General features: G+C 43.2%; 2 protein-coding genes across 2 annotated transcripts in view; both read right to left on the bottom strand.

Annotated features, from left to right (window-relative positions):
• Window positions 1-15,730, bottom strand: part of LOC131889641 (voltage-dependent T-type calcium channel subunit alpha-1G-like) — an 89,520-nt gene that overhangs the window by 18,512 nt on the left and 55,278 nt on the right. Inside the window, exons 2-6 of the mRNA XM_059238823.1 lie at window positions 14,924-15,095; window positions 7,379-7,490; window positions 6,603-6,736; window positions 5,717-5,814; window positions 4,966-5,155 (exon numbers count right to left, since the gene is read on the bottom strand). Coding sequence (XP_059094806.1) covers window positions 4,966-5,155; window positions 5,717-5,814; window positions 6,603-6,736; window positions 7,379-7,490; window positions 14,924-15,095 — 706 coding nt within the window. The remainder of the gene's footprint in view (window positions 1-4,965; window positions 5,156-5,716; window positions 5,815-6,602; window positions 6,737-7,378; window positions 7,491-14,923; window positions 15,096-15,730) is intronic.
• On the bottom strand, window positions 132-4,770 carry LOC131884309 (uncharacterized). Its single transcript, XM_059232043.1, has 5 exons — window positions 4,391-4,770; window positions 3,920-4,071; window positions 2,243-2,734; window positions 743-873; window positions 132-351 (listed from the first exon to the last, which is right to left on the bottom strand). The coding sequence occupies exons 1-5, from the start codon at window positions 4,477-4,479 to the stop codon at window positions 193-195; spliced, it is 1,023 nt and encodes a 340-aa protein (XP_059088026.1). The 5' UTR covers window positions 4,480-4,770; the 3' UTR covers window positions 132-192.

Below are 15,730 nucleotides of genomic sequence, written 5' to 3'. Positions count from 1 at the left end.
TATTGCTTCGATGAAGAGCACATAAATGACTGACTGACTGACTGACTGACTGACTGACTGACTGACTGACTGACTGACTGACTGACTGACTGAATAAATGAATGAATAATTGAATCAAATGAATGAATGAGTGAAAGAGAAGTACGTATATTTTAGACAATCAAGTAACCGGGTAAAAACGGAATGTCATGATCATGATGATTTGTTGGTTTGGCACACTTCTTTGGCTTGATTCTGTTTCCTCAGGAGCTCCAAATTGAGAATGATTTCTCGGATTCGTTTACTGCTCTCCTCGTTGCACCCGAATAATTTGTCTTGATGAAGCCGCAAAAAGTGCAGGAAATTGGAGTCCTGCATAATATCAAGTAAGACCTTTGCCAAAAACACGCCAGACCGACTGTGTCTTTGACATTACACGCACACACGTTGAAGCCTTTTTCGTTTTCTTTTGGTGTTAGTGAGGATTTTCAAGCTGATTCCAACCAAGTTTTCATTCAGAGAGCCATCGTTGGAAAGGATATTTGCGATTGACATACACAATTTACACGTCGAAAGTGAAAAGTCAACTCTCCCTTCGCAAGCAATGCAATGCCAGACTCAGACGAAATGTCCAATCAAGCGACTTCAAAGATCTTACACTTGACGTATTCAATTAGAAATCATCAGCTTTCCTCGCGTTCTTTGAAAATGAAAGGGCTGAGTTTTTGGCAAAAGGATGATGAATTAATGAATCAACGAGTACCCTCGTTTTCTCTGCAATGTCCTTCAAGTGGAGAATCTTGGCCATGTGGTCGGCTCGGCGACGCATCAACCATTGAAGAGACAGCATAGGGTCAGCTTTCAATTGAGACGATTGATGTGAGAAATAGAACTACAACCGAAGAGAGTAAAAAAGTTTGAGGCCCAAACTCAGGCGAGAGAGAAAAAACCTTGATCGCTATTCCAAGAGTATCTCAAGAGCCTCAGGACCCACGAGCTCTCTTAAACTTTCCAATGCATCGTATCTTTTCATGCATCATATGGTGCGTAATTGTTTCTTTTTCAGTGTGCTCAATCCATTGTTTGTAAACATGAAAAGTAAATGTGCCTTTCTCTCCGTTAATCACCAACTAGACTAACCTAAAGACTAACCTAAAAACTAGAGCCAAGGTCTTTGGGATACTTCGAACCACTGCAATGCCATGTAAAATACATTTCTAGTCATAATGCTTGAATTCTTCACCCATCTTGCCGCCGATGACCTCTGACAGCTTTTTTTTCTCAATGTTCGTTTAATTCAATTTGTGGGCGGTTAGCATTTGGCTTCGTGAATGAAAACATGGAGGCTCTGTGGCAGTTTTTCTCCATGGTCGTCTCGCTAGCAAAGTGAAGATGAAATTGAAAAACTTTCCGATCTCTATATTCTTTACCTGCCTACTTCTGGGCTGGCTTGCCTGAGTACGAATAAGGTGCACTTGATCCTCTGGGTATAGTGTGGATGGAAGATCCACGACAGAACGATTGAATTCTACAAAAGATCAACTTCTACTTCTGCTGAAATGGACTTTGGATAAGGAAAGTTGGATTCAAACCGAGAGGGCTACACCATTACGCCTGATATTTACAGGCATTTCGTTTCCAAATTGGTTCCAGATTTCTTTAAGATGTAAGCACCAAGTGAGTAAAAAGTGACAATTATTACAAGAACTCACATTCGTCCATGACGGCTTCAACAAATAGGAGAAAAAGTACCCCCCCCCCGGAAATTCGTAGCTAGACCACCTCACCTCACATCTCCATCCAAGGCACGTAATGATAGGCTGCATCTAGGAACTGACTTAAAGGATACATTAATTCAAAAGGCACCATCTGCAGGGGAAAAGCAACCAGGGACCAACCAGCACTTCTCCAAGAGAAACAATCAAGTACTTCAGGAGCTTTGGATGTATGGAAATATATGCCTTTGATATCGTTCCTTCCATCCAGCACTTGATCTGAGCTGTCTAGAAAGAGCCTTGCTCATAAATTCTCAAGCCTTTGGAAACTTTTCCTTTGGGTCCTCTATCAAGAGGGTATTGCGTTTACTTGACTAGGCAGTGGCTCGGGATCTAGTCTTTAGGATTGGCTAGATCATGGTGGATCGATGATGGAGGAACAGCAACGTGGGGAGCACGAGGAACATGGGTACTCTGGGAGACGGATGGCTATTTCTCTCGTGTGATCATGAACTATTCATGAGAAAAGTCGGGAAGAAGTCGTCCCTTTTGGTTGACATGCCCTTGTTCTGGGGCAAAATCCTCCTCATCTGAGGAGGCGCCTGCTTCACTAAGATCCACATCCTCGTCTTTGAGCGAGCTTTGGGAAATTTCCCGAAAAATCCCGCGGTCAAAGGTCAATGAATTGCGGTTCTCATACAACCATTTGAAGAAGATGTCTCCGCGCTTTCTCTCTTCTGTGGCCAATTGATGAAAGAAGTCATTAAGTCCGTCACAGGATCCTTTCGGGAAGTGGAAACCCGCCGAATAGTCGCACGTCCAATTGGAATAAACATTGGCATCCTCTTGATGTTTTTTCTCATGACTTTGTTCTTCCTCATTTTCTTGTTCGTCGCCGACTCTTTTTAGTTCACTGGTCCTGTTTGCTCGAGAGAAGTGGCTCGAGGTTGTTCTTGTTGGGACGCACGCAGAAAGGGATCTTCCCGGGATCGCCTGGCCAAAGTCTAGGGATGATCCCATCTCACTGAGGCTCATGCAGGCTGTTCCAAGATGATGCAAATAGGCAAAGTGATCGTCCAAGTGAACAAAAAACGAGCAGCACACTTTTGAACGCTAGATAGAGGAGCCTAATTTGGCGACAGAGCCAAACACCACGGAGACTAGCTGGCTTCCAGGGACGTCCGACACCGGTCTTGTGGCTAACCTGGATCTAGGAGCTTGACTTGATGAGTGACGTGAGGGAAATGGAGGCGGTGATAGCATGCACAGCCTTGGAACGGGAATATGCGGTAGAAGGTGCAGACAGGCTCTTCCATTCCTCTTTTCTCTCTTTTTAGGAATGTGGTTGGTATTCATGGTTAGATCAATCGCCTGTGCCAAGGAAGCGTTTGTTCGTGCCTCCATACCTAATTGGTTTGGGATGACTGATTGGCAAGCGCCTAAATCAAAAAGACATCTGAGTGCCCGCCAAAAACCAATCTCATTAGATGTGTGTTCCTAACAAATTGAGGGTGAGACTATTGATGGAATGTTTCGTAAGTTGGTGGTCACACGGGCGATTCAGATCGATATTGAAGCCTCAAGTACTTCATCTACCAAGAAATAATATTTCCTGAGAGAAACAGCCGGCTTTTTACGATTTTCCTTAATGTGACGGCCAATTCAGCACGGTTTGGAAAGGCAAGAACTACTTTTAAAATCCCAAAATCATGAAAGAGTTTCTCTTAAGGGTCCTTCCGTTGCAGTGAAAAGTGTTCCAGGTCGGTGGGAAATGGGAACAATGGCGTTTCAATCATATCCTGCCTCTTGGGGTCTACAGCTCAGTTGAGCTAGATTGAACCATTCTAATAGAGCTCTCCATGGAGGGGTTTCTGGTTGATATGACCCAATACCTCAAGTGAGTTACTCCTTTGAACGCCGCTGGCCAAAGATCAATGGAATTGGAGGGAAAGAAAAAGAAAAGCTGTTTTCTTTCAAAACGCTATATCTCGCCCACCATGGAGAAGGATTCTAGGCACTTAAAGCCAGTAATATATTCACGAAACAGCACGAAGTGCGCTCCTTCAGGCTCTGGTCGGATATATAGATTTATCCAATGCGGTGTTGGCCAGCTTCAGGTCATTCATGCATCATCGCTTATGCGCGAGTGATTGCTCGCTTGCTCGTTCAGTGCATCAGTCGTTGGGGTTGGTATGGTGCTCGTTTTATGTTCTGCTTGTGACGACCTAAGAAAGTGTCATCCATGTCGTTGATCAGGGTTTGCACCTCCTGAAGTAGGTCTTGGGAGGAGAGTTTTTTACCTCCCAGGGCACTCACGATTTGGTAGGCTCTGTCTTCATGTCTTCCCATCCCAGAGTCCCAGTTTTGATAACGGCGACTAGGAGAAGCCCAAGTCATGTTTCATTCAAACCAGGCTTGGCTAGAACGGCTCGTAAATTATGATTCAAGATTCTTCAATGTAAAATAGCTCCCATGAAAAGTCATTGCCACACCACTGTTCTGTACAGCATTGCAAAAGCCAGAGGTGATAATTCAGTGCCATTCTCGGGCGTCCTCTTAAAATAGCCGCCCACCAATGGGACCCAACCAGCTGAGTGTCAACGTGTTTCTGGGAAATATGAAATGGATAGGAAGAACGAGTTGCTATATCCATTTGACAGTCATTCTCGTTGCCGGGACTTGATTGAATGAAACACCTTTGACTGGTGCCCGAAATGGACACATCGGATCCCGTTCGATTTCGGAAACTGGCCACCCGACCTAAGCCTCCTTTCAAGGAAGACATTTTTTGCGGACAGACAGATAGATCTCTCCCACTCTTTTCACTTTTAAGGTTTCCAATGACACGTTTCTTTCACCACACCTTTTACGTAGTTTGTCGAGGATGGCGGAAACGACTGATATGTTTATCACATTGCCCTACACATTGTCATTTTTCTCTATTCGACTGCTCTTCTTGTTTCGTTTCTCATTTACTTCTCTTGAATTCTGAACCCACCCACGCCTTGATGAAGCCAGAGAATATGAACATGCTACTAGCACACAAGCACATGCACGTCTACTGTAGAGTCTGTACTGTACTGTATTTTGAACGATGGTGGCCTGACCACTATAATTGAACAACTTGTTTGAACACTCCAAATGAACTTTTAAAGCGCGAGCTGCACCCCATTGCACTCAAGAGTACCAAGGCACTGCCTATATGCAATAAGAGTTCTCTTAACGCTACTTGATACGCAGGGATAAATAAACATGTTGATTTGATTCTTACTTGAAAAATTTGCTCTTCAGCACAGCGTTGTCTTGCATGTCGTCGGGGATGAAGCACCTCTGACGAAGCAGTCCCGCCCAAAGTTGGACCCCGATGATACCAAATATGAAGAAGACGAAGAAACAAAGGAGCAAAACGTTACCCAGCATGGGCAATGTGTCCAGGAGTAACATCACCAAAATCCGCATACCTGTCAATTGAGAACAAACATCAAATCCACACTAAGTAAATGGAGCAAATAACAAAAAAATAACCTTTTTTTATTTTGATAAAGTTTGTGATTCAATTCCAAAAGCATTGAAAACCCCATAATATGAGAAGGATCGATTGTTTTAGCAAGCCTTAATTGAGCTTGCATCTGATGTTAGTGTTCGATGCCAGAAAAAACTCGAAATATCTGAAAAATTTCGACGGCAAAGCGAAGTGGTTAAGTAAAAGCCTGGGATTCAGTGCATAAGGTGGGATAAATATTATCCCATTTAATTTTTCTAAGTGTGCCAGGTTGGAAACAAGGGAGCGATGTGTGTAAAGGTCTTGGGTGGTAGCTTTTGACCACATATTTTTTTGCTATTACTAATTTAAAGGAACCTACATCCAAAAATCTTCAATCATTTTTATAACACTGTTGTCAATCATTGGGAATTAACAACAGCACGAAATGCCACCAGATGCATACGTGGACTTGGAAACGCTCGGCACTTCCATGGGTTGGCAAAGAACATAATGTATGGGGAAAGCGAGCGTGACTTACTTGGGATGCGATTGATAGCACGAAGTGGTCTAAGAACTCTAACGGTTCTAATGGCTGACAAATTGAGCTTTTCCACGTCGAGGAAATATTCAAGGGCACTGGAACAAAAAATACGAGCCTTGAAAATGAATTAGTGTCCTTGCCATGATTGTTCCAACGACGAGTCAAGACGAACGGGAACTTGGCTAGCCACACACAACAAGTTGAACAACTAAATAAAGCTGCTTGCGCATATTTTCTTTTTCTCTTGTTGTTGGTCTATGTACGTAGTCTAACAATAGGTCGTAAATTTGGGCAGCCTCTTTTGATTGTATTTATTGCCCAAGAAAGGTCTTTTCTGGCCTCCTCGGACTAGTTGGCCAAGAAAGACCGCCAATCCTTTCCGACTTCCTTTGAGGTCCTGAATCGGCTTCAATGAATAGAGAAACATTCCGAGAACAAATTACGCCTGCCTTCTTTTTCCTCGTTGTCCCTTCAATCAAGTCCCGGCTTTGCTCTGCCTTGCCTTCTTCTTTCTCCGTCAGGTGGAACCAACGAAACAAGAAGGAATGAAGAAAAAGAAGAGGAAGAGTCATCTTTGTTGCTCGGCATTTGCCATCCCCAGGAACCCCACTAGTTTCAATTTACCTCTATTCAAACAGCTCAAGTATGTAACTATGAGATGACCCAGATCATCGGGAAGAAAAAAAAATCACGTCAAGGGCATACCTACGTGCACCCGATGACGAAGATGTTTGATCAGATTTTTACACCCATAAGGAAACTCCTTTCGGAAAGATTACGGATCTATGTAGTAAATGTCACATTTTTAGCCAAAGACTTACTAAAAGGTTTACCAAACAATGATTTAGCCTTAGAGATATCCGATTGGATCCGATCTGCTTACCCGGCCATGACAATGAAAAAATCCAAGCGGTTCCAAGTCTCAGACAGATAGCATCCTCTGCCTGCCACGCCCATGGCGAACATCTTGATGCACATTTCCACCGCGAAATACAGATAGATTACATCGTCACAAACCTGGAGAGAGAAAGCGAGTCCATACCTCCAATCAAAATTGGTTCCAGACCCAACGTCTAAACATATCGCTTCCAATGCCATCCCATCTCTGCCCTAAAGCCATTATAATCTTGACTGATGAGCCAACGGAGAGGAAAGCCAAGCCAACTTGCCAACTGGGAGGTTGGTTGTCCTTCATTTTAACAAATAAATTGATGGAGTTCCATTTCCTTCATTTCATCTCGTCTCGTTCTTTTTCCCTCTTAAGATTTTTTTTATCCAAGACAAAGATGGCATTAGAAAAGACTCCACCACGTTGGTTGGTCTCGTATCTGAATGAGAATGGGTGTGGGCGAAAGAAAATTGAAAATCTAGCACAACAAACCAACCTTGAGATCCATGAGGCTCGGGAGGGAAAAGGGAGGAGAAGAAGGATGGGGAGAAAGAGAGAGAGACAGAGAGAGACAGAGAGAGAGAGAGAGAACCCAAGACCGAGGCTTGAATAAGAGCCGTCAAAAAGTTTTTTAGCACGGGATTTTGATAGGAAAGAGGGGAAGAGGAAGTGAGGAGCGGCAAGGTGGGGGCTTTTCATTTTCAAGGGACAATCCATTTATTACCACACTCTTTGGGTGCAAAGGCGTAGCAATGGGTTTAGTATCTCACCTTGAGTACTTGGCACCGCTTGGAATCACATGTAGCATCTTCACAGGGTTGGAACATGCCCAAAGTCACACAATTGAGGAGGATCACAGACATCGTTAAGCGCTCGAACCATCTAAGGAAGAAATAAAAGCAGAGAGGGAAATTAAATTGCTCGACATGTCTTCTTTACGATTGAGCTTCGCAGAACATTGGGTAGACAAAATAAACTCAGTCCGTCGAGAGCAGATCGGAACAAATGAAAAGCATCGTATCAATTGCCGGGTTGACCTTGTCCCTTCCAAATCCCACGAGACCTTGGCCGTTCCAGCATCCCATCGAAGTACATGTATGTACGACACACTTACTCGCTTGGTCTGCCCTCCATTGGGTGTGCTATGCAGAAAGAGAGAGAGAGAGAGAGAGAGAGAGAGAGAAAGAAAGAGAACCGATTTTGGTGGTCGCAATGTCAAAGTGGCCTGATGCTGAATGTCTCTCTCTCTCTTTCTCTCTCTCTTTCCTTGTGTTTCTCCCATCTTGGGGGACAGATTGCGATCAAGCGGAGAAGAAGGAAACAAGGACCTTCTTGCCATGTCAAGCCCAACCCATGACAAGAGAATCAACTACCGAACAAGTTCACAATAAGTAGTTACCCGGTTGTTGTTCTTCATCTTCTTCGGCTTCCTAGACAAGGTTCCTTGGGTTGAGCCATTAGTAGAAGCAGGCACGGGACATACTGTGCAGTATTTGGAGTACCGACAATGCATTATGTTCAATGGTAGATGGGAAAGAAAAGGAGGATTGACCTCCGTCAATGCTTGAGTTGTGACTGGAGGATCCGTAAAACAATGTGGACAACACAAAATGGGGAACAGATTGAGCGAAAAACTCGCTTGTCATCGTCAAGGTCTCATCCCTCTTTGCGTGATCGGTCCGCCTTGAAAGGTCTGTGGCACAAAAAGCCCTCAACCTTAGTGGCTCAATACGGAGACTAGTTCCCCCCCCCCCCCCTTCTTCACCTTGTCCAAGACTTCAGGGCACAAGGACACCCAAAAGGATTTCAAAGTTGCAACAATACACCAAAAAACCGAGAGGAAAGGGACCCAAGGACCCATGGATCTCTTTCAAGAAACACTCTCTCACTCTCACTCTCTTTCTGTCTCGCACTCACACACCGCACATCCAATTGACGATACTAATGGTGCTGAAGACTCGCCTAGAAGTGGCTTTCTCACCGAGTTTTGCTATGGGGAACAACTTTTTTTCTTATTTGTGTCACTTTTGTCCTTCTTCTGAGAAGATACTAAAGGCTCAAAACTCGTGGATAATTTTCGGAGAGCCTTATTCCAAAGTCAAACAGTTTGCCGTCTCACTGTTAGAGGTTCAGCGTAATTCAGGTTTCTTTTGGCTTATACCGTAGATGATCCTGGCATTCGTGGAAACCAAAGAAACTTGAGTAAAGAAATATATAGGGCAATTTTGCCCCACATGGGAACAGCGAGCGAGTGAAGACAGGGCAATAAACCTCGCCAAAAACAAGCCACGACCCACCAACAGATTTCCACAGATCGTAAACTGGAGCTCCATGAAGCGTGGATCGAATAACGACGTTCAGATAAAACGAAACCTAAGCCTTGCCAAGAGTCCTGTTCTCCCTGCGAATTTCAAACCACGAAGGGCCCATTCCGATCAATTTCAAGCATTGCTTGAAGCAAAATCTAGAAAAGTACCAAGCTTGGAGGTAAAAGCCCAAAAGCTTATACCATTCTTATCGACCAACCCTGATGTTTTGGAAACGTGCCTGAGATCAAGCCAATGACTCTGAGCACGACACACCAATGGCTTGAACGGTCTCGTCTAAGTGGGTCCACTCAACACACCTCTCCCTTCAACCATCATTACTCACCTTGACAAGAACAAAAAGCACCTGAAGCGAGTTGCTCGCCTATTTTCTCAATTTTGCCCCTAGGGCGGGGCAGGGAAAGGTCGCAGGTAATTTTCCCCTTGAAAATACCAAAAGCCACGTGCACGAATGTGCGCCAGGTATATACAGAGTAGAAGTGGGTAGGTGAAGAAGAGTAGATTGGAAGTGGGTATATACGTACACTTGTGTATTTGGAACATCATTAGATCCAAGTGTCACTCGTACACCACTTCCGAACGAAGCAAAACCGTTCGGTCTTTTGACGAAGCCTCGTCTTTTAAAACCTTGATCTGTTGGAAAATCTTTACCATCGTTTACCCAAACTTGAAACTTCCACTAGGTTGCAATGGCTCTAAATCCTCCGGACCTGTTTTGTGGTTTTCCTTTACCAACATCTGTTCCCCACCTTGCTGGCAAAACTCTTTGGGTGGAATTTAGAACCCGTTTTTTCGTTTAACTAGCCTCCATTCAACTAGTGGCCAAGTGCTAGATTGTGAACTTCCAGCATTCAAGGCCACTTTGGGGCCACGAATCTGCCCGTCCCCAAAGGCAGGGCTTAAGGTTGTAAAGTCTGAGACCAGTCGGTTTCCTCTCCTCGTCAACTGGTTGCGCAGTACATGTACATGGTCCAAGTCGTGACTCGCTCTCAAAGACCATCAAGGCCGTCAAGGCCAGGCGAGGCCAGGCGAGGAGGACCTTGTGTTTTGCGGCTCCATAGTGTTTCAGTGTTTCCCAGGTGATGAAGTGTCGAGTTGGCAGACTGAATCCAAGGTTGTTGGGTCGAGGGATCTACCACGAAGATCTTTTGATGTGATTTCCCAACTTTTTCCCCACGCAACCCAAGCCTAAAGTCCAATGGGATTATCTGACAGGTCCGTTAGTGTGATTGCTATTTGTGGCGGCTTTTGTACGACGGACTACGGTCGATGTTCGTTCATTGTGGACCCCACAGTCTTTGCCACAGAAAATGGAACCAACGAGAGGCATAAAGAAAGACCCATTTACCAGGCAGTTTGCTGTAACGACCATGCCATTTGTACGATGAGGGCTTGAATTCACGTTCCAATTGTTTTCGGGAAGTACGCGTATCACAAATGCGAGACACATTCAACTTCCAATATAAATGACGAGAAACTTTCATTCTGAACTAATCGAATCAGACCTTACGGCCTTCTTCCGTTTACAAGTACTTGGTCAATAAGGAAAAGTTGCTTAAGACAGCTGCTTTACTGTACAACCTGGCACAGATATTCGTCCCACTTCGTTTCGGCATCATATTTCCAAGTGGAATACATGGTTAAAAAGATTTACCGAAATGATGCCAAATGATCCCATGGGTCATCTTAAAATCCTTGGTTATTCGACATGACATGTTGTCTAATAACTTTTGGTGAAATATTAGCTTCAAATTTATCATGTCAATTCCTGCTTTTGCAAAAATTCATTTATGAATCAAGCAAGATAAGAAGGTTGACAACAAAAGATTGCATTAAGACTAGACATTCATTTTGAAACAAAAATAGGTTAGACGAGTCCCAACCCCTCGTAAACAATAAAAAATGTCATCGACGTGAACCAGGTTGAACTTTATGCCTCGAATTCCCGTTCCAATTGTTTTCGGGGGCAAATGACATTGGTAACGAACGAAAATGGAATTTATTTCAAATTAAGTCATAACTCTATCTTCCCGAAGGATTTTTGGATAAGCTTTAATGCCAAGTGTAAGGAACTTACGGATCAGGGTGTATGTCCTGAGCATATCACGAGTTTGTGCATTTTTTATCATTGTTTTCGAGAAATTTGCTTGCATGCCTATTTGTATCTATCTTACATATGACTATGCACTTTCTTTTATAGATATTATACACTGGCATAACCGCGAGTCTCAAAAGAGTTTCATTATATGTCAAGAAATATCGTTCCAAGTATTTGGTTCAAGTTTGCAGCGTACGGCTGACCTAGAGACCCTGGATTCATCTATAGGCTGACCAAAAGGTTGAATTTAAGCCAAAGCGTTGACAATGTTGATCAAGGCCAGCCAAACATCTGTCTTTAAATGCGTTTAGATCTTTTAAGTCAGAGAGGATACCATTATCCTTGAAATGAAGTCCCCAAACGTTCCAAGACAAGTTTAGTTCCGCCTGAAGAGAACCATTTGGGAATTGCAGCACAGTTTCCTTGGATAAAAGGGACATCAATTCCAATTGCAAGCCCACATTGGAAAACGATTTCATGCCTCACTCTAACAATTTTGGTTCTCTAGTTAGAGGTCTTCAAGACTGAATTTAACATCCATTAGTTCAAGCTTTCTGTTGGTGTTAACCCGATCACGTAAGGACGTAAGTTCTTGTACTGTATATCGTCAAGTGCCCTTTTGAGATGCAAGATCGAATTATGCAAGTTTGTTCGTCTTTAGGGCACCAGCATCCCTTTTCAAACGATGCAACCCAACCAACAGACCGGGCCCAAAGCCAAAAGTTACTTTGCGAAGAAGAGAAGGAAAAAGGAAAACAAAGCATTTTCTCGAGGAAAATTCGCCTCCCTCTCCTTTTTTTAACTTTCCACTTGCGTTATTTACACACACACACACAAAGGAATGTCCCATTTTCAAGAACCAAGAGCATTTGAAAGGAAATGTCTTTGTGCCATGTATGGAAAGTTGCTCATACTTTTCGAGAGCACTATCGAGAAAGGCATAACTAATTCATGAGCTTGAGCCATATTCATTATGGCTTCCAAACGAAGGGCCCCTCCACTCTGATTCAATTTCTCGGTTACAGGACAGTCAACCATGACAACGAACCCACCTGCGGATTCAAGGGTTCCGAATATTATTTTGATCCACATCCTGGACGAATTAAGACTAGAATTGCCAAAAAACTGTTTATATTTCTGACGGTCTGTGGTAAGAAATGACCAAATATCAGGCAATTTGGAAAAAGCTCATTCAATAAGTAATTCTTATGTTTCATAAGTTTACTTTTACTACAGCACACAATCATTGAGGACAGACTTTCTATTGGGGTTAATATGAACCGTTTAACAGTGTGCAGTAGTGCTGGCGCGAGTCTGGACCCGAGTCCAAGTACACTCGAGTCTTTTACTCAATTTTGGAGAAATTGGCCGGACTCGTCAAAAACTATATATTTAATTCTCTTTGACTTTTGTCAAAAAACGACCTTGAATTGATGGTTTCATTAGCAATTTTGGCATATTAAAAACAAGATGAGTCATTTTGTTTGACGTGAGTCCAATAAAAAACTCGAGTCCAACGAAAAGTAACAAAATCAAAGGGCTCGTACGAGTGCGACTTTGGTCGGACTCACCTCAGCATTAGCATATATTAAGTTTTATATATTTAACAAAGAATAATGTATAGAACGGAAAACAAAGATCGATGCTTGAAAAACCTCTAAGTGTTAACAAATTTGACCAAATTCGAGTTATGAGCTGAATATCGTACGCAAAGTGCTTAAACCGTATGAGTCATGCCATTTCGACATGTTCACCTTACATTCGACTGAACATTACTTGTTTTATCAGACTTTATCATCAAAATCAACACGGTTGCCGGCAATTTGAGGTCTTTGATGTTTCAATCTCAACTATTGAGGCGGACTGAAAGGCAGGGAGGGGCTTGCCTCTTACTTTAAGACTTGAAGTGTTGTACTTGAAGCATGCAATTTTCCAATCCATTGATTCCAATCAAATTTCCTACTTGCTTTCGGACTGGAGTAACAGGCGATTGTTGGAACAAGTGGAAATGAGGAGATTTCAACCCGCCCATCCATTTGGAACTAAAATGGACCGAAACCTTAGGCAATCCTCCCCTTTTTATTGTTTGACCAGGTGGCAGGCAAGAATAAAGTGTTGCATGGACTGGACTGGTCACAAAAAATCTGTGGCACGGATGTGACCAGCACATTTTCATACTTGATACCAAAAGAGGAAGAGTGAAGTACTACAATGCACGTCTGCAGACCTTGTGCGAGTACTTGACTGAAAAGTATAATGAATCGTCCTTTGGGCTTTTCCAGAGGTTTGGGCCAATGCCAATAGAATGGAAGCTTTGGAACAGAAGGAAAAGGGGATTCCGGTCTATTTAAATAACCCAGCCCAAGGCGACTGAAGCAGATTGCTCGACCTTGATTGGCGAGTTATCACTATGGCTGTAAAAAAAAGTCGAATAGGTCTTTTTCACACTTTTTCCGACTTTTTGGGGTCTATTCGACTTTTTCCAGCTTTTTTGCCGTTTTCACACATTTTGTCCATGGCGTATGGAGGTGTCCAGTCAAAGCTCAAAGCTGCATGGCGTAGAACTGCAATTACGGGTCGAACAAAACGCTTTGCACAGGTATCTACCTACCTATCCACGTCTCGCTCTCCTTTTCTGATGTATGGAAGCCTACTCTCCAAGACCATTTGAACCTGACATTAAGCACTAGTAACTAAAAGTAATATGCTGTCAATTTCTTCAGGCTGACCAGATTCAGGGGAAGACCGCCGTTCGATTTTGGAAGTTTTAAGAAAACTATTGCAAAATTAGCTACCTTTTTGGGCCTGTCGTGGTTTGCTTAAAGTCCAGGGGTTTGAAATTGGCAATCGAGTTTCTTGTACCTAAAGCTCTAGAATTACACCACTCGGTGCTTGTTTCCCTCATATTTAATCCACTATTTCGCCATTTTTTCCAAATTTTTTTAGCCGCTATTTTGACAAATTTAATCGACTATTTTTACAGCTCTAGTTATCACGCTCTTCGAAGATGAAGCACGACGAAATATATTAATTAGGGAGAAAGAACTAAAATCTCGAGCCTCCTTGGTTCACATTTCCCATGAAAGAGAATCAGATCCAAGGTCCATCCGAAGATTTCCGTCCTTTGTCCTCGAGCTTTTCCGGGACCATTCTGTCTACAGGGCCTGAATCGCACCTCAATCTTTTCCAAGTTTTGAAGACTCCCAACACCACCCTTCATCGGCTCTCTTGGTAAGCGAGTGAGGGAGTTCGTGTACTGTAGTAGTATATGTATGAGAAAACGACGAAGACGACTTTGGTTGTTGACTAGTGTTGTTGGTGTCGGTGGAGTTGGCTCTTGAAAAGTGGTGGCCATTCAACTCGAGTCGAAGCCAGCCTTTTGTATTGCACTGGATGCCACCACCTCGTGTTAGCCGGCTGTGTATGAGTGTGTGACAATGTACGTACAATAGCAGTTCACGACAAGTAGAAAGATGAGGCCTGGTTGGGATTGGATGTTGGTTCATCAAGTGTGGACCAGAGTTCTAGAGTACGTTTTGTGTGATGCAATCTGGGTGGTGCCTTGTTCAAAAAGTCACTTTTGAGTCAAAAGGGTGGAGGAATCAGACCTTGGCTCACTGAACAACAACAACAACGTCAACAATGTTTCCAAGTGAAATGTAACGACCCCATTTTTTTGTACTTTTTTTTGAGTCTCAAGCCCACTCTTTTTCAAGCCATAGTACCATTCTTTATGGTGTGCACAACTGCACATACAATCTTGTAACTTATCCTGTACGTATATAGCATATAATGGATATGACACACGTGGGTACACCTTACTTGGTGTGCACCCAGCACCCCACGTGTTCATAACCCATATGATGCCTGTGTGATAAATTGGAACTTACGGGTTAAGGACAATGTTAATGCATATCTTCCGGAGCCAGTACTCTCTGGAAAATTTTCGGAACGAGAATTCCGCAAAACTTGCAGCGGACTCGCCTTGAAGACTAGAATTGTCCAAATCATCCTCACTTTCGCCCATGTATCCTCCTCGCCTCAGGGCTGACAGGGACTTTCCTGGAAGCATAAATAAAGAGCAGGGCTTGAGCAGTGTTCTCACCTCGTGTTGCAGTAAACAATTTTCAAAATTGCAGACTTGTTGAAATATATGGCTCGTTGAGGGGAGACCCAATAGACATAGAGTGGCGGTAACAGACTACATAGTATAACGTACAGGCCCATTCGTGGTCAGTTATGTTTGAGTTCGTAGTTCCAAGTACGTCTGCACTTCTCATGTCTAATTTCAAGGAGTTCTTGAGTCACAGGTCCAAAGATGAAAGCGTTGAAATGAATTATGGCTGTTGGGGCATGAGTCATGACTGAGGAGGTCAATCAATATTCAAAATCAAAATTGAAGGCGCACTTTTGGCCCTCATTCGAAGATCATTATGCGGTTAGAGCGTACTTCAGGAAGGTTCCAATTTGATAGCAGTACGAAAGGCCGCAAAATTGGAACGAATGCCCGTTCCGGAGCGCAAGTTTTCATGGGCTCCAAATTGTATTACTTCTTTCAAATTCGTAAAACTTCCGAGTGGGCACTTATTGTTATTAGATTATTGTGATAATCGATGGTTCAAGTTCCCGAGCTGTTTTTTAAAAATTGGATATAAGATAGGTAGAAACACTTTGGATATAAGATAGGTAGAAACACT

Source organism: Tigriopus californicus, chromosome 1 (genome assembly GCF_007210705.1).
Source record: "Tigriopus californicus strain San Diego chromosome 1, Tcal_SD_v2.1, whole genome shotgun sequence".
Lineage (NCBI taxonomy): Eukaryota > Metazoa > Arthropoda > Copepoda > Harpacticoida > Harpacticidae > Tigriopus > Tigriopus californicus.
The sequence above is the reverse complement of the archived record's forward strand: the minus strand, read 5'-3'. Positions and strand labels throughout refer to the sequence as shown.